The sequence below is a fragment of the Canis aureus genome, chromosome 11, assembly GCF_053574225.1.
Source record: "Canis aureus isolate CA01 chromosome 11, VMU_Caureus_v.1.0, whole genome shotgun sequence".
Classification (NCBI taxonomy): domain Eukaryota; kingdom Metazoa; phylum Chordata; class Mammalia; order Carnivora; family Canidae; genus Canis; species Canis aureus.
The window spans coordinates 14,671,840-14,698,425 of record NC_135621.1 but is presented as its reverse complement, the minus strand read 5'-3'; the positions used below and the strand labels follow the sequence as shown (position 1 = coordinate 14,698,425).

At 40.8% G+C, this 26,586-nt stretch overlaps 1 protein-coding gene across 4 annotated transcripts in view; it reads left to right on the top strand.

The window, feature by feature from the left end:
- The window catches only part of PTPRR (protein tyrosine phosphatase receptor type R), a 232,592-nt gene that overhangs the window by 131,182 nt on the left and 74,824 nt on the right, over window positions 1–26,586 (top strand). For 3 of the 4 annotated variants that reach the window (XM_077913837.1, XM_077913838.1, XM_077913839.1), the window contains 2 exons: window positions 5,317–5,427; window positions 15,397–15,659. In XM_077913837.1, the coding sequence (XP_077769963.1) occupies window positions 5,317–5,427; window positions 15,397–15,659 (374 nt within the window). Of the gene's footprint in view, window positions 1–5,026; window positions 5,051–5,316; window positions 5,428–15,396; window positions 15,660–26,586 lie in introns of those variants that run through there. The other variant, XM_077913840.1, reaches the window with a different exon arrangement.

The following is a 26,586-nucleotide window of genomic DNA, read 5'->3' as shown; positions in this document are numbered from 1 at the left end:
CCCTCCACAGGTGTGGGTGCTTGCTTTGTGTTTTCATCAAGCTTAGCACCAAAAGCCCTGTTCTGTCTCGGTCTTCAAATCTATTTCTACACACCAGGTTCCTTGAGAGCATGTGCCATTTCGTTGGATCTGTTCTCTCGTTCCCTTCTTCAGTACCTGGCATATAATGCACACTCGAGGGGCCTAAGTGCTGGGCTAGGTAATATCCACCGTCAGACAAACAGATGAATAAACAAATAAATAAAAACAAATAAAACATTTTTTTTTCTTTCAATGAGCTTCTGTTCTTGTGGAGCAAATAAGACGTAAGCAACTGAGGAGGATACAGGGGGAGGTGTATGGTAATGTTACCACACCGAGCCACAGGAGCTTTGAGGAAGAAGAGGCCACGTCCTGCCTTAGAGAGGCCGGGGAAAGAATCCATATGAGCTTCAACCCTCAAACCCCTCCCTAGCCCTAACTGCATGTGACTCTGAAGAGCCTCCCTCCTGTTATCGAACCAAACCCCATTTCCCTATGTAGGCCCTCGACAGACTGCCTTGCACATCATCTCACTCAGGACAATTTTTTCAAAATTTAAAAAGACCATTGGGTTCATGTATTCTTCTTCCTGTAAGCTTTCAGTGAATATTATAAGCATTCCTCCCTGTTGCTTTATTCTGAGTTTAAATGCCATTCTGAACGCTTTAGGAATACAGCAGCTTAATGAGTCATCCAGATTTGCGAACCAAGAGAAGCTCACCCAACAAAAAAAAAAAAAAAAAAAAAAAAGGTTAAAATCAGGTATTTGTCCTTCAACACACCTCAGCCCAGTGACGATGAGGAGCTTGTCACAGAACTGTTAACCCACCATAGACCACAGGTCCGTACTGCCCTTGAGCAATGGAAGTGTATTTGATGGTCAAAACGTGATATGTTTTATGAAAATGTAGGAAGTTAGAAATCTAGGAAATCTAGAATCTAGAAAATGTTTCATTGTAGGAGACTAGGAAGTATTTTAGTTGGATAGAAGAGGCGTTTCACCAAGGACAGATGGATTATTTGAGGCTTTTGTTGAGGGAGTTCTAGAATAGGTCCAGCATTACCCTCTCTGCCCTGAAGCTCTAAAGCAGAAGGAAGAGAAAGCCACCTCCAGTCATGGGGAGCCTCAGCCACACAGCATCCAGAGGGGCACCGCGGAGGCATCTGTTGGTATTTGTTTAAGCTGGTAACAGTATTCTGTGAGTCTCCCCATTTCTCTGTTCATCTTTGTCATTAATGTGTGACAACAGCTTAGGCCCCAACCCATTCTTTCCCATTTTTATCCCAAAATGATAGCTGTGCTGTAGTAACTAACATTTCGATTAACAGGAAAAAAAAAAAAAGAATATTGGTATTTTGGTTTTTCATCCTTTATCTGGATTATAGAATATTGTGAATGATGTCTTAAAGCATCCATTTCTAAACTTATGTTAATTACTTTCAGGGAAGGACATGTTTTTGGTCATTGCCATTTCTGTATTTGCTTGATTTTTTTTTTTAATTAGTGATGACTCTTGGAAAACAAAAATACCAGAGAATTATTTTTGTTTATTCATCTGTTTTCACTTTGAACCTGAGTTTTTTAGGAGAAAAGACATTATTTCTTTTATATGTTTTTATGACCTAGAACGATGTAGGCACGTCAATATTATTTTATTATAAAATGCTGTTGCCTAGTAAGTTACATCTTAAGGAAATGGAATGAAATTCATTATTTTAGTTTATATTTTTAAATGTTATGAAATTAATTTTAAAAATTAATTTATGAAAAATTAATCTTAAATTTTTTAATTAATTAATATCTATTGAAATAGCAAGCTCTGCACTGAATGAAAAAAATATTTAGGATTTGCTGATGTCGTTTAATTGCAAATCATTGCAGTTTGACAGGTCTTATGTTTCAAAGGAGAAAGTTGCCTTCTTTAAATAACAGGCCAAAAAAATAAAAATAAAAATAACAGGCCAATTTGCTGAGTGATACTTTCATAGAATATTTCCAAAGAGAAAAAAACATACCAAATAAATATATGCCATAACCCATGAGTATGGTGATTGTTCCTCGAAACTAGAACATTAGCCAGCAATCTAAAGAATTAGAGTTCTGGCCATACAATGCAGAGGAGGAATAGAATTAATGCTAACCTGCGTCGGATCATTCAGAACAACTGTTCACTTTGTGGAGAATACAGTAGGAATTTGGCAAGGATCAAACAAAATTACATTGTTGTAGGATACACCCCATTTATCTGCCTAATTCAATCAATTAACCAGATAATTTATAATATTTCCATTTCATTCTTATTCTGTGTGCTTCATCTCTTCTCTAAAGATATATCTCCTGAAGCCTCTGTATCATTTCTCCTCGCATTTGGGATGTCTCCCACCACTTGGGATCAGAATTGGTTAAAAAAAAAAAAAAAACAAGACAAGGATAGTGCATCAAATTATTAAACAGGACATAGAGAAGCCATGTTACAGATACAGGAAACTGCCCAAATTTGAAGTAATAAGATAAAACACAACCCAGCAGCTCCTTTCACTGCAACGAAGTTAAAGGGCAAAGCGATGTAGGTAGATGCAGCTATGAAATACGAGGTAAAGATGATACAGTGGCTTTAGGCTCGACCTGGCTGTGGAACCTCTGAATTATTGAACCCTCAGCCCCTTGACAAAATATAAAGGCATCACATTAACCTTATGCAAAGGTTAGATTGCAGATTAATGTGGATTATAATCTTTTGACTTGTGGGATCTTAACAAACTTTTCCATTTATTACCCTGTCCTTATCAATTTTTTTAGATCTCTGTACAAATACAGTAGTGCTCAGCAGTAATAGCATGACTCAGAAGGAAATCTATTTACCAAGAAAGTGCACTGACTAAGTTCTAGGAGTTCAAAACATGTGCCTTTCTAACTGGGAGTTCGGGGCGGGGGGGGGGGGCAGGTAGGAGGTTAATTCTTCCATCATCACCACTTTAGTTAAAAGAGAAAAGAAAACAGATTTGTCTTAGGCAGAAAGGAACATGTTGATATTCCAGGAGGTGTCGAACTATAGCAGAAAAAAGAAAAAGAAATGAACCAAATCAGGTTAGGAACACAAAATCTCTTTCCACCCACCTAACCACCCCTTTTTATCCAACTTTTACATGAACTAAAGCTCAGATCCTCATACTTAAATCTGACAAGTTTAGGCTGCCTACTTGAAGGCTTAACTCGTTTGCTTTTATAGCACGCAATAGATGTTATTTAGTTTGTTATTTTACAAAAAAAAAAAAAACTCACTTCCATATTTATACCTGATTCCTACAAGAGTTTCTTTTCTATTAGTTTCCAGCTATGTTTTCAGGAGTATTATATTAAATATGATCTGGCTGAGGGCAGAGTAAAAGACAAGTCACCACTTGAATCCAAGACTTCCTTTCTGGCAGGATTCTTGGTTTCCAGTCATTTCATCAAGCAAGTGTTTTCAGATTCTCCCTCAGCTTACCCCTTACATATTTTTTACATATATGCAAATCATTTCTTATATCCATGAACTTATCTGTGTCTTAGGAAGTAGGCAAGATGTGGTGATGAGCATATAAATGTTTTATAAGCAAATAGAAACTTGACTCCTTCAAACAATAGAAGTCTGCCTCAGGTCAATTTTTTTTTTAAGATTTTACTTATTTATTCATGAGAGACACAGAGACAGAGGCAGAGACACAGGCAGAGGGAGAAGCAGGCTCCCTGCGGGGAGCCCGATGTGGAACTCGATCCCAGGACCCCAGGATCATGACCTGAGCTGAAGGCGGACGTTCAACCGCTGAGCTTCCCAGGAGTCCCTGCCTCAGGTCATTTTTATCATCACAACTGAACCCTAAGATCTTTTCTGTTCTGTTTTGTTCCCCAGCAACACTTACTGGAGTTCCAGGATAAAAGTTTTCACGAAGTATTTTTTTAAGGCAAATATTTTTTTTGTCTATTACAAATGTTAAACGTATTTTATTTTTTTAAAGTCTTGAAAAATAAAAAAATAAAGTCTTGAAAAATAATTAACAATGATCTCAAAGTTCAGACACCTACAAGAATAGTTTTCTGTTCAAGGCCTTTTTCTTTTTTTTTTTTTTTTTTTGAGACAGCTATTGATTTCCCATAATCCTGTGGTTGACTGGGATCAGCTAGGTGGATCCTCTCTTCCACGAAGTAGAGGCTGAAGTCACCCCGGCGATGACATTAAGCCAGGTGTCCACCTGCCCAGGATAACTTCTCATTCTCTGCAGCCTCTCTCCATGTGACTTTCCATCGTTCAACATCCTGTTGCTCAAGTCTCTCTTAATTGTTGGAGACACTATCCAAGGACAGATGAGGATTCTTGCTCAAGGGAGTAAAGGGCACACTTTACCAAAGTGGAATTTTAGAGAAGCAGAAGCATTTGACTTGATTTAACCCTTATGTTTCTCCTACCTGTAGACCTTTGGTTTCAAGCTAACGTTTCCTTAGCTCTAAATCTGTAAATCTCACTGAATTATAAAATTTAATGGCATTCTAACGTGTGATACCAAATAGGTATGAAACTAAGGCATTCATTCACATTTTATTCAGCTTCTCCTCCTCCCTCCCACCCACTAAGTAGAAGAAAAAAAAATCTGAAAAGCACAAATAAAACTACATATTTTACCTTTTATTACCAAGCAGTTCTGGACTTTGTGATCTTGTTCCCTGTTGCTTTTAAATAAAATATAATCTCCTAACAATCTGTACGGTTGAGGTGAACTTCAATCAGATTTTGACAACGTAGACTGCATTGAAAGAAAAAAATAAAAAGGTTTTATGAAAGAGGAGAAAAAAAGAAGGAAATGATGCTGACACTGTGGCTCTGTTTATAAAGGCATCGTGAGATCTTGTTTGCACCTGTTTCACTTTTGTTTGAAAGTCAAGAGCGGGGAGTCGGGGTTGTGGGAGGGGCCTTGGAGCAGAGCAAGGAAAGCTGCAGAAGCAATTGCCTCAACACAGCAAAGAACAGAACTCTTTTATTTTATGAGCCAGGTAACTTCGAAGAGAGGCTGTTGGAGGGGTGTTGACGAAGGCCAGGCCCCAGTAGGCCACGTGAGGCAGGCTTGCTCTCCTGCAGGGGATCAAGCCACCTGTCATGAGTGAGGACCCCGCCTTAGAGACGCGGCCGGCAGCGGGGGATGTAGGTGTGCTGCTCTGCACTGCATGCGATAAAGCTAAAAATACGCTGAGTGTCTGATAAGAATGCCAGTCTCCTCAAACTCTCATTTAACATCGGACTTTCTGTTTTGCTTTTAAAGAAAAATGTTTTACAAGGGCAGCACGAAGCGGACAAAATCTGGAGCAAAGAAGGATTTTACGCTGTTGTCATTTTTCTCAGCATCTTTGTTATTATAGTAACGTGTTTGATGGTAAGTTTGCTTCTTTATATATTTTATCCCTTCCTGAGCCACTGCTTAAGAATACTGGATACATGGCCATGCAAATGAATGTTGAAAAGCCTGGGAACAGAAGCAAGGTGACAGTCCTGTTAGATTGGGAATCTTCTGACCTGACAGGTAGAGGGAATCCTGTGGAATTAAGGATTCTGACCTGCAGAGTAAGGCCTCGGTTGCCCCAAGGCTTTTAGTAACCCCATCAACCTGGAATGAAGCTTTAGAAAGTGTATTGCCCAGGTCCCGGGAGCCCTCGAAGTCATTCAGGTCTCATGGGCACACTTTGGGCTCACTTTATTTCTTCTTTTATATAACCTTTGTGGAACTCAGGAAAAATTTTAAAAGGAAACATGTCTTAGGGGCAGGCTTACATCTTGGATAGTGCTGATTTCTTTATTTTTTAAAGGACCTAGATAGCATTCTATGAAATTCTAGGCATTAAAAGGAGATGAGTATAGGCTCAAAGGCTGGAGGATTCACTGCCAACTAAATTTCTGGGTGAATGAATACAAAAAAGTATTGTATAAGAAAATATACACTGCAAATAGTTCTATAAATTACAAGTGTGTAGCCTTTGAAAGTGTATTTCTAGTTTAAAAAAAAAAAAAAAAAAAAAACAAAGGAACCCAGAATAAACCCACTCAATTAGGCAGTGCTATTTGGTGTTGAGTTAAGGGCTACTTTTCAAATACTTTGGTAAAATTTCCTATTCTTTTAAAAATTCTGTGATGTAATTTAAAATATTTGAAGTTTTACAAATGGGTTTTAATATTTTTTCTTTGTGCTACATTCTTTTTTAATTTTGTACATTTTCAAAAATATCTGTTCCTTAGCTTTTAAATGCCCCCGAAAACACATCACAGTACTCACCCTTTCCACATCCAACAGTGTTGCTAAGTGTCTTTTTGGTTTCTCTTCGTTTATGCTTCCCCTGCTGGGAAGAGGTTGATGTTAGAAAGATTAGGGCTGGGTTGGGAAAGACAGAGGCTGTGTAGGTCTAAGAATATAAAATAATTAAGGCCTGTAATAGGGTGATGATGGACATATTTCCTGGAGTCTAAACGTAGGAAATAGTAAGGACATCCTCAAGCTTTCATCGTCATGAATCAGAGGCTTCTGCCTCCAGGGGAATGATTTTAGAAAGAAGATTTCTAAAAATCGTGGAACAGTAAACAAAAGACTAATTTAAGGATTGAGGAAGAAAATCGATTTTGGTGTATTAAATGCTGGAGCTTTAGGGGAAAAAATTGAATGAGGCAAAGTTGGAGGTTGTAGGGGAACTGTGGCAGAGACCGCTGGATTTTTTTTTAGTATTTTAGAAGGTGTGGGTTTTGTTGTTTTGGGGTTTTTTGTTGTTGTTGTTAGAGTTAACTGCACTTTACAATATGTGGTTCTTCTTTTCCTTAGTACAGGAAGCCTTGAGTGCTGTTTTCTCTCTTGTCAGCTACAATGAGAGTGTTTTTCTGCTTCTCAGATGGAAAGATGGGAGGAAGAGGGGACTAGAAAGGGGTAGAGAGTGCTCCAAATAGGGATTGTACAGGCAGCAAAGGGCTAAGATGGATCAGAGCAACGGCAAGGAAGGAAGGCTCTCTCTGTGGAGGAGATATCCCAGGTTCTGCATCTGGAACTCAGGGAGCTCCTGCATGTGCAACGTTGATGGGATAAATCTCTCCAGGACATGCTGGGCTCCAGAGGCAGAAGGACCCGCAGTGGCCACACTCTCAACAACTTGAGGCCAGGGAACAGCTCTCCTTTGCCCGATTTCTGCCAAGCAGCAACATAAAAGTCAGAAACCTAGATAAGTGGGTTCCAAAGCTACTAGAAGACATTGAGAAAGGAATGTCTCAAAAGTGAACAAGAGGTGATTGCTCTCTGGGGGGTCGGCAGGTAGGTTCATCCACTCATTTGATCCACAAATTCCTGCAGAGGCTCCACTGTGCACCTGTGGTTGGCGCTGTGGCCAAGGAGAGAACAAGACGGGGAAGGTCCCTATTCTGGTGGGGCCTGGCCTCTAGAGGGGGACATGGTCAGTAATGCAGTTAGTATTTTTTCTAATCGAATAGTAGACAGACTGTATGATTCCGAGCACTTGACTTTCTGGAAAAGGCAAAACCAGAGTGACAGTGAAAAGATCAGTGGTTGGTCAGAGGCTGCAGGGGAGGAGATGAAAAGGAGGAGCACAACGGGGTTTTAGGGCAGGGAAACCATTCTGTTTGATATCATAGCGGTGAGTCTGTGACAGCATGGATTTTGTTAAGACCCGTAGAATGTGCAACCCAAAGAGCAAGCCCTAATCTAGAAGAAGGACCTCCGCTAACTGTGATACATCAGTATTGGGTCACCAATTGTAACACGGGTAACCACACTAATGCAAAATGTTACCAGGGCAAATTGTTTATGGAAGTAGGGAATGAGGATGTATGAGAACTCTGTACTCTCTGCTGTTTTCCTGTAAACCTAAAACTGCTCTGAAAAAATGAAGTCTGTTCATTTCTTTTGAAAATCAAATACTGGTCAGTGCCACGAAGAGATGCCATCATAGGGAGCAGAACAGGGCACTCTGAGACTTCCGAGACATGTGAAAATGTGGGGAGAGGATCCCCCAGGCAGAGGATACAGTGGATGGAGCAGCTGGGGTGGGAAGAAGCTTCAGCCTCTCCGGGCTCAACAAGAAGGGAGAAAGCTGAGAGTTTTAAGCAGATATTTGGTGTGATTTGACAGGTGTATTTACCAGAGCGGGTACTCGCTGATGAGAGCGTGGTTGGAGACAGAGCACCAGGCCAAGTGTGGGGGCAGGAGTCTCCTAGAAGCCATCATGTTAGCCTGATGACAAAGATGACAATGCGTCCAGAGTAGGGATGGCGACGGAGATGGAGAGAAGTGAACGGTTGGGATTTATTTGCAGATGGATACAACAGGACTTCCCGTGCACTGACTCTCAGGGAGAAGGAAAGAAAGAAATTAAGGTTGGCTGAGCTCCTGGGTGGTGGAGCTCCCACTTTGTGGGACAGGAACGAGTTGGAGGTGGGTGTAGAGACAGAAGCAACACTTTTGATTTGTGTTCCAGTCGCTCTTGAATAAGTGAAAGAAATAGAATGATGTATTTCAAACAATCTTAACATTTTTTTAAAGATTTAATTAATTTATTTATTTGAGAGATAGAGAGAGAGCAGGAGGTGGAGTAGAGGGAGAGGGACAAGCAGACTCGGCGCTGAGCACGGAGCCCGGCCCGGTGCTCCATCCCACCCCCCCACCCCCCAAGGATCATGACCTGAGCCAAAATTGAGGGTTGGAGGTGTAACCGACTGAGCCCCCCAGGCACCCCACACTCTTAAACTTTAAGAGAAAAAGTCACTTTCAAAAGTAACAGAGAAACCAGCAGTACCTAGGAAGGAATTTACACTGATAGAAAAATACTACCTACTAGACAGGATTAAGGTGACGTTAAAATTTATCTGATGCCACTCCACCACTGACAAGTCAACAGTTCACATTTAGGGATTGTCAAATGTGATTCTCGAAAACAAGTTTATCTTTGGAAATGTTCGAGCATTTTTGATCATGACCTTGATTTAAAGGCAGTTTTTCAACTTGGCTTTCTCAGTAATGGCTATGCTATTATCACTTTTGCAATTGTCAAACACATAATATTCTGATTCTGTTTCCCATAATTTTGTTGATTCCATGGCAAAGGGAAAAATACAGCACAGGATTTTCCCTCTGGCAATAATTATATTTATGAGAGATCAAATGTCATTATTTGCATCCAGCCTCCCTATATACCATAGAAACGAAAAGCATATGGTTTTCCATTTTTCAAAGATGAAATTTTATAGGTAAATTGCTGTAATGGTGGATTATGTGTGCTATGTAACAATAACATAAGGCTAGGCAAGAGTTTTGAAATGTGGCATATTGTTTACTTTCCTTAAAATTAAAAAAAAAATTATGTTGCCAGGCATAAAATTAGACATGCATGACATTTTAAAATGTGTGGCTTATTTAGCACCTCTCAAATGTGAATGTGGAGTGGGTGGAGCGACAAATAGACAAATACAATTTTCCAAGGAAAAAAAAAACCGTGTGGGCGATTTCCAATCCATTCAGTCTGTTTTAGGTGGAGGAAATTTATTACTGAGAAGAATTACTTATTAAACCTCAATCAACAATGGAAAGAACACCATTTATCATCTAAATTAAACCTTCAAATGCACTGAGAGGTTTACTAAGAGGTGCAAAGGCATTTATGAGATGTGGGTAGAGATATCTATGAGCCAGGTCACTTGTGGAAAGCGATTTCAGGAGGCAGCTGTTTGGGTCACCGAAAGTTCTGGTATGTGAGGCCCATAGAAGAGCCATCCATACGCCACGCAGAAGAGTTTTTCTAGTCATGGTGTTGGTAGATGAGGCAGGAAGTCCTGTGTCAGAACACCTGCTACAGCCTGAGGACCATCCAGCGAAAACATGCCAAAGGTGGACGTAAATAGCTCACTCTTCTAATTTGTTATATGTAATCCCTAGAGATTGGGGGAAATGGGAATAGAGTCCTCGCCGGAATGATCTGTTGACAGAACTATTTTCCAGGGTAAGAGTATGTCTTGAACTAATTTTTTTATATTAATAAAACCATTTAGATAAGAATACGATCTTCTTAATAATAATAATGAAAATAATGACGATCACAATATTTAGTGTCTTCCCTTCTTGGCAGACTTACTGGTACAAAGCTGGCTACTAAATTTCCTACCTGGTCCTAAACACTTCATGTGTTTTTTTAAACCATTTTATTGAGGTATGATTGACCTACAAAGAGCTGTACAGATTTAATGGGTACGACTTGGTGAGTTTGGAGATAAGTTTACACCCATGAAACCATGAAACCATCACTATAGTCATAGATTACCCATCACTTCCAGAAGTGTCCTCCTGTTCTCTTTATTTCTTCCTTTATTATTATTATTATTATTCTGTATTGTGATAAGAGCCTTAACATAACAATCTGCCCTCTTAACAAAATATTTTATTTTAACCGTACAACGTGGTATTATTAACTATAGGTTCTCTGCATAGACACTTAATGTATTTTAGTTTCCTGATTTTTCTGATGAGGAGACCAAGATTCTGGGGGAATAAGTGACTTGACCAAGAATATACAATGGGTTGGGAGTAGGAAGGGAGTGTGAAAAGAGGGATTGGAATTCAAACCCACATCTAGAGTGCCTGTGTGGCCCAGTAGTTAAGCATCTGCCTCTGGCTCAGGGCATGACCCCAGGATTTGGGGATCGAGTCCCACGTCGGGCTCCCTACATGGAGCCTGCTTCTCCCTCTGCCTGTGTCTCTGTCTCTCTCTGTATCTCATGAATAAATAAATAAATAAATAAAATCTCTAAAAAAAGAAATCCAATTCTATCTGGATTAAAAGTCTAGACTCCTTAGCTTGATTCCATGTATAAAGGAGTCAAACTGTGGTTTCTTTAAGTCTTCACACTCTGTCTTGTGAGCACCTGCTTCTGGCCACAAAGGGGAGGATGATGAAAATGCCTATATTATCATGTACTGGGTGTTATTTTTCCACATCTCTCTCTTCTGGCAGCGCATGAATTCCCAGAAGTTAGGGTCGTGTGCTATCTTTGTACCTGCAGCGTTGCTTGTGTAATGTGGTGGCAACTGACTCATGTCTGTTCAACTCTAAGAAATGAATGAATGAACTCTTTCAAAACCAACTGTAATATACTGTAAAAAGAAATACTATGGGTTCTTAGTTGATGGCATCATTTTAAAATTGGAACATATTTTAACCCAAACAAGTGTTTGTGTTACCTACTTAAGAGATTTTTTTTAATTGCAATATGCCTGCCATGTAACATTGTATAAGTTTAAGGTGTACCACTTATGAGGTTTTTTAAAATGAAAATTATAAGCAGCAAAAGAGGTTTATGGGACGTCTTTGTAGCTCTTCTCATGTCTGTGTTCTGTGGCTCTCATCTTCCTTACATTTTTTTTTAATCTCTTGGTATAGCTTGGCTTTTACAGCTCTTCTCTCATTCAATATTCCTGTTTGCCTTTTCCAAATGACCAAATGACTTTATGGCATCCTGAGATTCAAACAAGCTCTTACAGGTAAAACCAAAGATACTGATTGACCCTTGCTATAATCAGCTTGGAGGTTGAACTTTGAAATGAAGCACATTCACACAGAGCAACAGGCATCTGCTATATTCCAGACCTTGATCTATACAGAGAGGAATCTCAGACACACTTTTCTAGAGGCTTTGGGGAAAGCTTTTGGGAAAAAGGATATGGGGCTTTGGAAGAAACTGTAGAGTTGAATGATCGTGGGCATAAATCAAGAAAGTTGAATTCTAGACTTTATTTCTAACCTTCCAGAAGTTATCCAAGTGTTCTGAGTCTAAATGTGAAACGAGGAGATTTTTACCAGATGATTTTTAAGAGCCCTGATGCCAATTTTCTCAACGACAGCACTGTTGATATTTTGGGCTGGATGATTCTACTGGGAGGAGAGGGTCTGTTCTGTGCACTGTAGGGTATCTAGTGGCATCTCTAGCCTCTGCCCACCAGATACAAGTAGTGCCTCGCCGCCCACCCCAGTATGACAGCCAAACACATCTCCAGACATTGCAGGGTGTCCCTGAAGGGCTAAATCCCACTGGTTGAGAACGACTGCCTTACTGCTTCATTCCGTGACAACCACCCTTTTGCTGGGTGGCAATGTCTTCAATTCTTTCCGCATTTTGCCAGGCAGCCCAGTCTCTCTCTTGAGTATTTTTAAAGTATATGTATTCTTTTTTTTTTAAGTATATGTATTCTTATAAGCATTTTGCATTCTCCAAGTTCTCCTTTTCCCTAATTAAAGATGTAAATCAGGGATCCCTGGGTGGCACAGCGGTTTAGCGCCTGCCTTTGGCCCAGGGCGTGATCCTGGAGACCTGGGATCGAATCCCACGTCGGGCTCCCGGTGCATGGAGCCTGCTTCTCCCTCTGCCTGTGTCTCTGCCTCTCTCTCTCTCTCTCTCTCTCTCTCTCTCTGTGTGTGCCTATCATAAAAAAAAAAAGATGTAAATCAGTTTGTACACATGCTACGTAGATTAAAAAGTTGACCTATAACCAGAAATGACCTAACAGTTGACTGTAAAATATGTGACAAAGGTCCTTCATCCAGAATAGAAGTGTATGAAGTAAAGAAGGACTTTGGACCAGAGCTCATGCTACACCCGTGCAATCGTAAAAAGTGACCTGTCAAGAGCTATTGAGACAGCTGACACTCCCTTGGCTTTCTCATTTTCATTTTTGAAATATGCTTCTCCAAAACCCAAATGTAAACAGGCAAGCAAGCACTGGAAAAATAGTTCTGAATAATATCTGAATGACTGGCTTCTCTCCCACTTAGTCTGGTTTCTCGTTTACTGTGACCTTCCTTTGACTCCTGTATCCCATCGTTTCTCTTGTTTCCATCTTCATTTCTTGATCTTTTTGCTCAACATTCCAGGCAGTCTCCTGCCTTTGCCACATATACCACTGGTCGTGTTTTCTGCACTGTCAGTTCTGTTCTTTATTGCTTGAAAGAAGATTCGCATCCCTCTCCCAAGCTTTCAGTTTTTTTAGGTTCTTTTCCTCTTAATCTCAGCCTGATACCTTTTCATCTTACATTGTTGTGTTTTATTTCATTTTGATTTCTTATCATCTTATTTTGTTCAACAATTTATTTTTTTTTACCATCGTAACCATTTTCTGTATTTTTTATTGAAGTATACTTGACATACAATGTAAGTTAGCTTCAGGTATACAACATAGTGATTCAACCATTCTGAACATTGCTCGGTGTTCACCATGACAAAGGTAGTCACCATGCAATGTCATTACAGTGTCACTGACTATATTGCCTGCGCTTCTGTAACTTACTTATTTTCTAACTGGAAATTTGTACCTGTTAGTCCCCTTCACCTGTTCACTCAGTCCCCCAGCCCCTTCCCTCTGGCAACCACCAATTTGTTCTCTGGGTTTAGGAGTCTGCTTCTGTTTTTCTGTTTGCTTCCTTCTTTGTTGATTTTGTTTTTCAGATTCCACATACAACTGAAATCATATGGTATTTGTCTTTCTCTGATTTATTCCACTTAGCATGATACTCTCTAGGTCCATCCATGTTGTTGGAAATGGCAAGATTTTGTTATTTTTATGGCTGAGTAATAGTCCATTGTGTATGGTGTATCTTCTTTACCCATTCATCTATTGTTGGACACTGAGATTTGCTTCTGTAATGCTGCAATAAACATAAGGGTGCACATATCTTTCTGAATTGGTGTTTTTATTTTCAAGTAGGTACCCAGAAGTTTTACCAACATATTTTGAGAATACTAGACAAATATTTTCTAAAATTTTCCTGAAATAAATTCTCAGAGTTATTTATCATCTCTACAATTTCAGGTTATTTCTTTCCCAATTTACTTTTCTGCTTATTCATTCTTTAACAAGAAGAAAAGTGTATTTAGATTCTGTATTTTTCCAGTAGATATCAAATATAGGGGAGACTAGAATTTAGAGGAACGCTGAAAGAAAAGTAAAGAAAGACTTAGCACCCTGACTAATTAGAGTGAATGTGATTCATTCTAAGACTGGATTCCAAAATTTAAACAAGGGAGTTCAGTAGGCTTAAAGCTTTTTAAAATGCAGACATCATCAGTGCTGTAATTATAGACAATGGGTTAAGTCACCTCTTCATGTGTGTTAACTTATTAAGTCACTTCCTGAGAATATACTTAAAGAAAGATGAAGGCATCTAGTTACTACTGGAATTGGAGTGGAGGAGTCAACATTGAGAGAAGAAAAAAATATCAATTCATTATGTTGTACTCCTTAAACTATACAATGTTATACATCCGTTATATCTCAATAAAACTAGAAAAAATAAAATACTTTTTGAAAAAATTTCAAATAAAAAGAGAAAAGAAAAGCTTACTAACGGAGAAGCCTGAGTACACAGAAGACAAATTTTACTCCCTTACAAATTCATCCATGGAGTGTCCCAGGAAAGTCAGTCCAATACCTTTAAAAGCTTAAAATGACAGCCCTACCATTTATAAATTGAATTAGCCGTCCAGAAAGGGCTCTGAGAATGGAAGAAGTGAAATGTTTGTTGGTTCCTACAGGCATTAAAATTTTTTTAAGGGAGGGGCTCTTAGGTGGCTCAGCTGGTTTAGGGTCTACCTTCAGCTCAGATCATGATCTCAAGGTCCTGGGATTGAGCCCCACATTGGGCTCCCTGCTCAGCAGGGAGTCTGCTTCTCCCTCCCTCCCTCTCTCTCTCTTTCTCTCAAATAGATAAATAATCTTTAGAAAAATTAAAAAGGTAAAGAGGTAAAAAATAAAATTCTGGTTTTTCAAATTATCCTTTGGTAGGTGCCCTAAACTTAATTTTTTGAAGAAGCTACCAGATATTCAAGTTAATACACGACTGGTGTGGATATTTACCAACACAAGAAATTACGATTTATAGCATAACTATTTTTCTCATTAATATTTTACAAGTTTCTTCCCACATGTTGTCTAGATGCAGATCTCTGTTTCTATAAATGTCATGAGCCCATGTTTCATGGCTATTCCTTTCAATCAGCTTTCCCTTTCAGTCATTTTGAGTGAAAACCTATATGTGATCAAACTAACTTCTGGCACTTATAAAATTAGCCAAATTTTATTTCGAATATCTGTTTGAGGAATAGATCCATGGACACATTTATTTAATAACTAGAAATACCAACTATATCTGTTTGAGAAAAATCTGAGGACCACAGAACTGAGAAATCATTCCAGAAGGCTTTGCTTAGTTGTATTATTAACTCTTCATTTCAGTTTGTCTTCTGGGTTGGGATGGAAGAGATCATATTTTGTTGTTCGGTGTGAAAACACAAGCCTTTATATCTCCTTCTATAGATTCTTTACAGATTGAAAGAAAAGTTTCAGCTTTCCTTGCGACAAGATAAAGAGAAAAATCAGGAGATCCACCTGTCGCCCATTGCATTACAGCCCGCACAGTCTGAGGCAAAGACAGGCAACAGCATGGTCCAGCCCGAGCAAGCCCCCAAGGTACTGAATGTGGTTGTCGACCCTCAAGGCCGATACACTCCTGAGATCAAAGCTACCAGCTCCGTCTGCCCTTCTCCTTTCAAAATGAAGCCCATAGGACTTCAGGAGAGGTAAGAGCTCTTCTGTTTCCCCCTACAGGTTGTTTTCTTTTGTTTCGTTTTGTTTTCAAGAGTATTCACCGATTAAAAATGATAGAACCAGAGATGATTGGCATATTGAGTAAAATTACTCACCACCAAATGGACACAAGGAGAAAATAGACTTTCTTGTCCCCCCAAAGAATCGAGCTGTGTTACAAAGATCATTTAGTTACATCAGATTCTGTTTAGTTACTGGAGACCCAAGCCAAGGTCATCTTCAACTGCAGGACAGCTTCTATAGTCATTTACTGAGTACATTTTGAGGGCTACTGATGTAACATAATACCATCTTCTTAAGTTGTCATCAAAACTCTGGTAGAGAGAAGGACTAGGAATAAACTTGGGGTATTACCTGCCAAAGTCCATTGTTGGGAGTAAGGTAGGAGGAATCACTTTTTTATAGAGTTTTCCTTCTGCTTCCTTTGAGTAAATGAACAGTTAATATCTCTAGATCCATGCATGACATGGTTTTTGTTTCCTTACCTGCCTTTATGATGTATTCATGTTGACATTCCCATTTAAAGCATGAGCAGCCTGGGTGGCTCAGCAGTTTAGTGCCGCCTTCAGCCCAGGGTGTGATCCTGAGGTACCAGGATCGAGTCCCACGTCAGGCTCCCTGCATGGAGCCTGCTTCTCCCTCTGCCTGTGTCTCTGCCTCTCTCTCTCTCTCTCTCTCTCTCTCTCTGTGTGTGTGTGTGTGTGTGTGTGTCTCATGAATAAATAAATAAAATCTTTAAAAAAATAAAATAAAGCAAGGCCAATGTGGGGTGCCTGGGGTGGCTCAGTCAGTTGAGCATCGGACTCTTGATTTCAGCCCAGGTCATGATCTTAGGGCCTCAGGATTGAGCTCTGAGTTGGACCCCACACTCAGCAGGAGTTTGCCTGAGGATTCTCTCTCTATCCCTCAGCCCCTGCCCCTGCTCATGCTCTCTCTCTCTCTCTAAAATAAATAAATCTTTTCTAAACAATAAAAAATTAATAAATAAAAGCAAAGCCAATGTATGAAAACCAAGATATGCAATGTACATAAATGGGGGGCTAATTCTCTACTTCCCCAAAATGTTAAGCAAAGCTTTCCCATAGTATTTCTTAAAATAAGAAGCTTTCTGTTTATATTTAAAATACGCTTGATATGATATCCAACATTGCATGTCGGGGCAGTGGGGGAAGTGAGAAGCTCTCAAAGCACACTCCCTGATTCATTTTCCTCTTATTTTCCTGTATCTTCATTTTCTATCACTGTCCTTTTTGTTGCTTTAGTTTTCAGATCACATCTCTAAATTTTTATTATATCTCCCATAACACAGACACACACACACACACACACATACACACACACGCATATCCCACATTCCTTGAAAAATATAAGAATTTCAGAAGACCAAGGTGGTCATTCAAATTTTTTTGTAAGCATTATCAAAAAAACAATGAATGAAGGAGAAAGAAAGAGATTTGTTGCAGTGATCTCCAAAGTCCTATAAAGGGAGAACACTTTGACTCCAGAACAGAAGAAAAATAGAGAGCAATCAAATCTTCCTTCTTCATCCCCTAAAATACTCATTGGTTTCCGTACAGATCCACGTGAGTCTCCAGGTACTGTTTTCTTAGTTGGGCACCACTACCTTGCCGTCTGGGCTGTAGACAGGATGGAACTTTCTCCCTAAGGCCAACCCAGGGTCAGGAGAACTGGATTCCAGACCCAGCCCTGCCGTTGCTGAATTGAGTGGCTTCATATGAATCATTGGCCTATGGGGCTTCACTTTCCTCATCTGTGACATGAAGGGGTTAAACTTGACTTCTTTGCTTCTTTCAGGCTCTTCTGCTTCACCCAAATTAGTTTTATACATTGATATTTGCTTCAAAGAAAACCTCAAAGCAGGTATCTGAGCATTGGTGGTGTACCAATGGCCGGATGATGATGATGACGGAACAGATCTGCTCAGATGAAAGCAATAAGGTGGTCATTTTCTATAGATGATTTAAAGGTGATAATATAACTACGTAGAAGTCAGATTAACTTTTATTATCATCATGCACCACCAATTCTAAGCCAGGCCAGTGGTTCAATCCTCTAAGTAGTACCTATTGCCAGAACCCTGCCTTTGGCAGGCCACTGCTGGGCATGTTTGAATTTCAAGAGCGTGAAGTTAGGTATCTCTTTATTCATTTAAATGAAGCAAATGTTTGAGAAGGGAGAGTACAGAGGTGGTCTCTTATTCATCTTTATGGTTCACCTGGGGGGACTCCAGCCGAGCCGCGTGTGTGATCAGAGTCAGGTTCCCTGCCACTTGGTCTATAAACTTCCCTGCATCCCCACCCATCACCTCCCACTTCCTCCCCACCTCAGAGGAATAAAGCTATTCTGTTAACAAGGGCTTGGGGTCATTCCCTCCCAGCCCTGATAACTACCCATCAATTTTCCTTCTCTTTTTCCAACTGTGCCCTCTTTGTTAATGCAAAGATGGCGAGAATGATATCAGGACTAACATGCGTTGCATATTTCACGTATATTATTTTATTTCATCCTCTCTGCCTGGTCTAATTCCCTTCTCTCCTTCAGTTCAGATTGTACACTGCGCACAGTTCAGATTTATCTTGCTGTAACACTGTTTGCATTAGATTACTCTGCTGGGTAAAAATCCTCAAAAGCTCCCCTGTGCCTGTAGACTCCTCTGTGCCTTAGGCACAGACCATCTTGCTGGGCCTTACAAGTCCTATGCTACTGGTCCCTGATCCTTCTCTCCAAATATGTTTGCCACTACCCCCAAAAGGAACCTTCCCTTCCATCCAGTCTGTTCTCCAGTTGTGCTGTGTTCCTGTCCACATCTGCATCTTTGTTCACCTAGCCCCTCTTTCTGTCTCCTTCATCGATCTCTGGTCTCCAGATCCCATCCAAAACTTACCTCCTACCATTGGCCATGACACTTATCTGTACCCGTAGGGATTCTTAACACCTCTGAGTTCTCACATCACTGCTAGCAGTGATTTTCATTAAAGACTAATCCAAAAAAAAAAAAAAAAAGACTAATCCAGAAAGGCACTACAACTGATTTTCAGTAGTTTGTCCTGCCCCTTCACCAGCTTGGAAGAGTCTCAAGGACAGGTATAGACTCAAGATACTCTCGTGTCTCTCATGATTCCTGTGACCCTGGTACATTGTGAACACCAGAAAAATATTGTGGAGTTAATGCATTTGCATCTAGACATCTCATGTATTTCCAAAGAGGCTTCCATAAGAACAAACAGCCTAATGATAAACTACAGAGCGGAGTCCTTGTGTTAATATTACCTCTGACATTCACTAAATAAGTGATCCACCATGTTAATTAAGTCCTTTGTTGTGTAGTTTTCTCAATGTACAAAATAGATTTGATAATATCTGTTCTGCCTTTTTTTTCAAAGGACACCATAAAATTAGCAATCAATACAAAATGACATTTTTGTCTGTGAGAAGGAAAAGGAAATCTAGTATTCTTTTTGTTTTTGTTCCATGATCCCATTCCATGAGCCTATAATAGGCCAGTTGTTGAACTTGGGAAACTTCAAACATCTTTTTTTTTTTTACTGAATAGATAAAGTTGAGCCTGCCATTTGACATCATTAAATATTTTATTTTATTTTTTCATAAATATTTTTGGGACTGTTGATTGACTTACAATTTTTCTCATCCTATTTATAAGTATATATTTACAAATTTGACCATTTAATGTAACTTAACAGCTCTCAGTATCAGATTAAATCTACTCTTACCTAACAAATGAATTCATTTCCCATGGTGAGTCCATGAACTGAAAGATACATCCAGAGGCCTGCCCCACAACGACCGCATGTAAAACTTGGAACTTGGCAATTCACTTGTGATGAGCAGAACAGCATGTGCCTTGGGCAGCTGTGGCAGTTCAGCTAGACAATGTGAATGGCACAGCATGAGGCCATAGCTAGCCTCTTGTCTTGTCTCTGTCTTTCCCCCTTGTCTTGTCCTGTCCCTGTCCTCCTCAAATTCCCGGCCTATCACTCCCAAGGAAACCATATACAAGCCAGTTTCCAAATGTCCAGTAAGCAAAAGATCTCTAATTAAAAGATTAATACAGCTTCTTCCACTGGGAAAACCGAGAACTTGTAAATATGAGTTCTTGCAAATTTCCCCTTTAGGCTACTATAAGACTAACAGCCAATTTTATGGAAAGGAAATTAACAGACAGGTAGATTCACATTATTTCCTAATTTGATCTTTCACTAGGAATAAAAATGAACAAGGACAGCTAAGGAACTGTCAAGAAAGGGTATCTCCTTGTGACAGGGCACGCTCCCTCCCAATCAGTTAATGGGTCAGTAAGGATATGGCATTAAATGGAAGGTATCACAACTGAGGCTTGCGTGGGTCCCAAAGGGCTGCCAGAATCCAATGAATAAACATTCTCTAACTTCTCTTAAACCCTACCTTAGTACGAGTTTTGGAGTTTTGTTTTGTTTTCTTTTTTCTTTCTTTCTTTCTTTTTTTTGGTCTGTAAATACTGTGCAAATAATGATGTTACGTAATTTTATAGGTTTTTTTAGGCTGGTCCTGGGAGATTTCTATCCAAGCTAAAAAGATGCTGCTGTAGTGGAAGCAATAAAAACATGGGCCTGACCAAGAAAATGTTGGGTGTCCTACACCTAAACTAAAAGTTTTGTTTACTGTAATTTCCTCCAGGCAAGGTGGAGTGTCCCAGCGTCTGTCCCCTGCCCTCCCTAGTGCAGAAGCCTTTCAGTGTTCAAAAATGTATAACTAATTGCTTCTCAATTAATCTTCCTTTGGGAAATACAAGAAAAGGAAAGAGTGTACAGAATAGATACAACCGAATATTGGGGTACAAAGTTTACAACAATCCTCTGGAAATTAAAATCTGTATTCATGAAATAGACCCATCAATGAAAATGGAGCCAACTCCCTCACTTTCTGTCTAGTGAAATGGAGGCCCAGAATCTTCTCTTTTAGGTCTTTGGTGAGAAAAGCAGAGCGTGAGACAAGGAGTCTTGTCCAAGTGATTTATTGAGAGGACGTTCTCAGGAGAAGCCTAAAGTACAGTAGGAGGAGCAGAACAGAGGAGAAGCCAAGCAAAGAGGTGGTTTCAGCAGACACCTGGTCTCTGTCTGTTCACACAGGGAGCCCTGGTGCCTGGGTGGTACCTCATGAACAGCTGTTCCACCTTTAGGCAAGCAGGGTGGGCATCTGTAGTCCCATGTCTGTCAACCATTGGCTCTAGGCCATCCTGGGGATGAGAGAAGCCTAACTCCGTAGGCACCTCTGGCCTAGGCCACTGCCATCAGCCAAGGGTGATTCTCAAGAGAAGTGGCTCCAGTGAGCCATTCACAGCCAACACTCGCAGCAGTAGGGTGGGGGACAGGCAGGGCAACTGCCTGGGGAAGGTGAGGCATGGCGGCATCACTGCACTGGCCAAGGTGACCACACTGGTTACCACAAAGCTAGGTTTACACTCTAGGTTTCCTCAATCTTTCCTGGGATACACGTGCCAAAGAGCCTCCTTCAAAGAACCACCAGTCCTTCTAATGGAACCTGTGACCCAACACCACCAAACATTGGCAACCACCACTCATTTGTTGTTGGTTTTTTTAAAGCCTGACGATGGGGAATCATAACATAACACCTAACAAACAACCATTTAGAAATTAATCCTGATTTAATTCCAAGTAACACCAATCAAAACAACAACTCAGTCATGTTTATGGACCCTTTCCCGTTTCATGCCGGATCTCATTTAATCCTCACAAGGGACTTGCTGTCTCCTCCTTATGGTGAGGAATGGACACTGGAGAATTTAAGCTACTGCCCAAATAACATAATAGTATGTTACTGGGCTTGTGAGAGTGAGAAATAGAATTTGAACCCAAGCAAATTTGGCTCCAGAGCTCGTACTCCTAACAAGTATTATATTGGAATGGGGTGGGGAGAGCATATCTTATGTTCTAAGGAAAATAACTAAAAAATCGGTTACAAATCAATGTATTTATTAAGTAGGTATATTACAGAGTATCACACAGTTATTCCTCTTAGCAAATTTTTTTAAGACTTTTTTATTTATTTATTCATTCATGAGAGACACACAGAGAGAGGCAGAGACACAGGCAGGGTGAGAAGCAGGCTCCATGCAGGGTGCCCGACGTGGGACTCAATCCTGGGACTCCGGGATCACATCCTGGGCCGAAGGCAGGCACTGAACCACTGAGCCCCCCGGGGATCCCCCGCTCCTCTTAGCAAATTTCATGCATAGCTTTCAGAATGTGTTTCAGATTCTAAACAAGTAAAACTCAGTTTTGTGAGGTAGATTCCAAACGCTCAGAGTGGAGAACCATCTCCCAGGCAATCTAGAAGCTCACGCCAGTCTAAGCCTCTCCTCCGTCTGCTTGTTCCCATTCTAGAGGCTGGGTGGATGTCAGCTAGCTACCTCCTCCTAGCTGACACGGTTGATATAATTTTAAGCTTTCTTTTCTTTTTGATCATCATATCTTTATAAAGTACTTTTATGGGGATGTCCAGAGTTGGGGAGGCCTTGGAAATATGCACAAGCCCTTTGCTGATGGTGAGCATCAAGCTCTTTTCCTCTTTATTTGTAGGACAGGCAATGGTTGCACTTTTATGGAGGTGTGGTGGGGTTCTGAAGGGTTAGGAAAAAAAACTTTGAAGTGTTCCTTATTTAAAAAAGAAAACAATGGGATTAAGAAAATGGAGGCAGAAGTTTTGAAACCTGTCAGTCCCTGTCACAGCACCTTCCCTCTCCCACCTCCCCTTGCCCCAGGGGACCCCAGGTGGAATAACAGGAGTTTAAGTCCCACTGGGTCCTCTCCTCCGTGTCTTCCCTCAGGCCACCCATCACCCAGGCTCCTGTGTCCTGACACTCAAGCACAAAAGGTTTCTCAGCATGCCATCCCCACCCATCTTTCCACACCCATGAGTCTGATCCTGGACACTGGCTTCCAGCCCTATTACACCGTCAACCATTTCCACTCCCATGATGGGGGGGCAAAGCCCAGCTCTTTCCTGGGAACTCTGAGAGCTATTCCTTAAGGCTCTGACCTATTTCTAGAGAAAATTATGCTTACTTCCCCTAGCTGCATCACGTTAGCATCTCTATAGGGTTCTCCCTTGTTCTGACTCTAAAGTAGATGTGGTTGTGGTTTACTGCTTGGTTCACCAACTCCCCTACCTGTGATCAAATTAGAGCTTTACTGGGAGGGGTAAGCACTAAATGCAGGGCTTTTTCAAATAAGATTTCAAGCCTTTGCTAGGGGACCACGTTCCAGATCTAGATGTACAGGTGGACAGAATTAGGTGAAATGGACTTTTTTTGTAGAAGCACCCTAATCAGGGCAGGCACAGACGATTCCCAGAGTACGTTTCACTTCCTATTTTGAGAGAGACCAGTTCTGAATTTGCGTTACTGTGTCAGGAGATTTTCTTCTTACCTTTCAGGCAGACAGTTGCCTTTGGAGTCTTTTGAAATGTGTCTTAAAGCTGGAGCTCAGGGTTCCGCGATGTGCATTTTCTGGACCGCTCAGGCATGGTCTTCCTATGAACTGATGCTCTACTCCGTTGTCATCAGATTTTCCCAGCTATTGCTACGTGACCCCTATAGCAAAACAGGAAAAACAAAAACAAAAACAAAAACAAAACACACAGATCACCCATAGCAGGTGACTTTAGCAAAATTATTTTCAACTGATGGATTTGGGCTTTTTTTTTTTTACTTGTACATATATCACGAACGTTAAAATGTCATTTCCATTCAGTAAACCTGGTGATTATCTGGATGTCATTTAAACACGGTGTGAGGGTTCTGTTCTCAGGTATCTTCCGAAGCTGGCCTCGATGCTTCGTATTACGTGCAAATAGTGCCCTCTAGTGAGGACCTGCAGGTTGAAGCCATCAGTAGCCAGTCCCTCTAGGGAAAAGGAAGCTGGTTCTTGTTTTTGTTAAGAAAAAAAAATCCAGGGATCCCTCGGTGGTGCAGCGGTTTGGCGCCTGCCTTTGGCCCGGGGCGCGATCCTGGAGACCCTGGAGACCCAGAATCGAATCCCACGTCGGGCTCCCGGTGCATGGAGCCTGCTTCTCCCTCTGCCTATGTCTCTGCCTCTCTCTCTCTCTCTGTGACTATCATAAATAAATAAAAATTAAAAAAAAAAAATCCATAATGAATGTAATGTCCTCTCTGGCAGGTGAAGCATAATCTTGTTTGGCAGGTACTTTACAAAAAGGCCTCGGTGTGATGATGAAAGAGCTGTAACTGGAGAAATAACAAACTGGTGGGAACACATTCACTTGGAAGTGATGTGCTTTCTAACAATGCGTAGCCTCCAGTCGTTTTCATCTCTCATACAACCCACAAGTGATTTTAAAGCGAATGTGTTATTATTATTATTACCTAATGTGGATTATAATATAGGAAGCCTTGTACTCAGGAGCCAATTTTTATGCTCAATCAGAGGTTTGAATATGAGCCGCAGTAACTGTCCACCCATCCTGGCTGGCCCACTCCTCCTTCCCCTCCTTTTGTCTCCTGATTCTCAGGTCCCCGCGTGCTGGTGTCCATAGCACAGTGCCTGACACATCCTGCATCCTCCGTGAATAGTTGTTAAATCTCATTATGAGAAAAGGAACAAGATCTTAAAATTAGGTTAGTTTTATGGAAAGAAATATTTCAAAAACAAAGCGAAACAGATGATGTGCCCCCTTGGTCTCCAGTTGTAGGTCTAGGACACTGGCAGGTGGCCTGGGGTCACTGAGCTGCCCTCCTGGCCTGGCCTCGCCCTCACGCTGCACCGCAGGGCCCTTAGGGAGCCTCCCAGAACCCTCGTCCCCCTGCTCTGAGTGCAGGCTCCAGGACGATTATGTTGTGTTTTATCTGCCATTGCATTTTGACTCCTACATTAGAGGTTTGTTACTAAACCCTTACTCAGAAGAATATCCTTCTCCCAACGGAATCCTTAGCCTACCTAAGGATCCTGAGAAACAAATTGGAATTTTTAATCCACTTTAATCAATCCGATGCTCAGAAATTTGTTGTTTGGTTGGGTTGGGGTTTTTTGGGGGTTTTTTGTTTGTTTGTTTTTTACATTTCCTTTACTACATACATAGTTTTATTTACTTTTTTTACATTTGTTAAATTTATATTGAATTTGCCAACATATAGTATGACACCCGGTGCTCATCCCATCAGGTGCCCTCCTCAGGGCCCGTCACCCAGTCACCCTGTCCCCTCACCCACCTGCCCTTCCGCAACCCTTTGTGTGTTTCCCAGAGTTAGGGGTTTCTCGGGGTTTGTCTCCCTCTCTAATTTTTCCCACTCAGCTCCCCTCCTGTTTTTCAGTTGACTCTTTCTCATTCTCCAGGCAGTTTTCTCCAAATCCGTCCTGCTCTCCTTAAATTCCCTTCCTGCGTCTCATCCATAGAAAAAACACACACCTCTGGGGATAAACTACCTCTAGTAGTTTCCCTGACTCCACAAATACTTTCTCTCTCTCTCTCTCTCTCTCTCTCTCTCTCACACACACACACACACACACACACACACGCACACACCTCACACATGAGTCAAATCTCCTGAGAACTCATTCTGTGTCTCCTCCCTTCGTAGCTCCACACAGATAAGGGTTCCTAAACACCGGCCGAATCACACAAAGTCAGCCTCACTCACCAGACTTAGCCTTACACATCCATTTCTGCTCCGAATTGTCCATCGGGTCCCAGAAAGTCCCAGGACATGGAAAACTTCTCACCTGCCATTTTATTCCTCGGTGCTTCATTTCTCCAGCCACTTTATGTGACCAATGAGTTTTAAAGTCGGCTTAGCTTGATAGGTAGGTCTTGTAAAATTAAAGAGATCTATCCTGAACCTGTTATTTCAGGACAGAAATGCATCAGAACCCTCGGGCGTGAAAATCATGCCATGGAATGATCTCGTGTACATAAAATAATGGCCTAGAAATCTAAACAGAGACCTCAAATAACAAGATTGTAGATTTTTCCAGGAGAGGCAAGACTTCTTCATCTATGAATATCCTGTAAAGCTTTGTATGGGGGCGATTGTCCTCATTCTCATGTTTACTTTCCTAACTGCATTTTGAAAGTCCGGTCTTAAAAAAAAATACTTAAACATTTTTGTTTTTAATTTTCCCCTTTGCAGAGGGAAAATTCTTCCATCCAACTTCTTGATACAGGTGATCTTTATCATCTTGGCTGTAGCAGTGATGGCTAGATTTTCCATCCCCATTTTGTGGAAGAGTATTTTTTCTCCTTTTTAAACCAGCCTTTATAGTGTATATTATTTCAACTTTAAACGTGTTTCATTGCCCACTCTGTCCTTACAGTTCATGGAGTGTTAAATGTATCAGAGGCAGTAATTAATAGAAAAACACACAAATTAATTGAAACAGGTCCAAAAACTGTGTGAGGGAAGGGTATTAGAACCAGTTCAGAGTAGAGTGAATGTGCTTCCGTTTGGGTGAGAATCAAAGAATGTAAGCAGTGAAGCGTTACGCACACACCAGATTTGGGGAGGAAGATCTCATGTATTTTGTTATTTGGGCAGATGGAGTCTAAGAGCTTGGTGTATGGATATTTTAGAAACGTATACACAGAGATATTATTGGAATAATTCATCTCTACCAAATGTGAAATCCTTGAGAGCACTGAGGGGCATGCTCTGCAAATATTTAAGAAGTGGTGACCCCAAGATTTCTAATTTATTTTTTTTCTAATTTCTAATTTAAATGGATCCTACTAGATATGACCGGTAGGGGGTGCACTGAAACAACATTATGCCTTAAAAGTAACAATCCTTGCCTCCTTGTGAGTGACGGAAATTCCCAAGTCTGGCTTTACATCCTCTATGGTGTTACC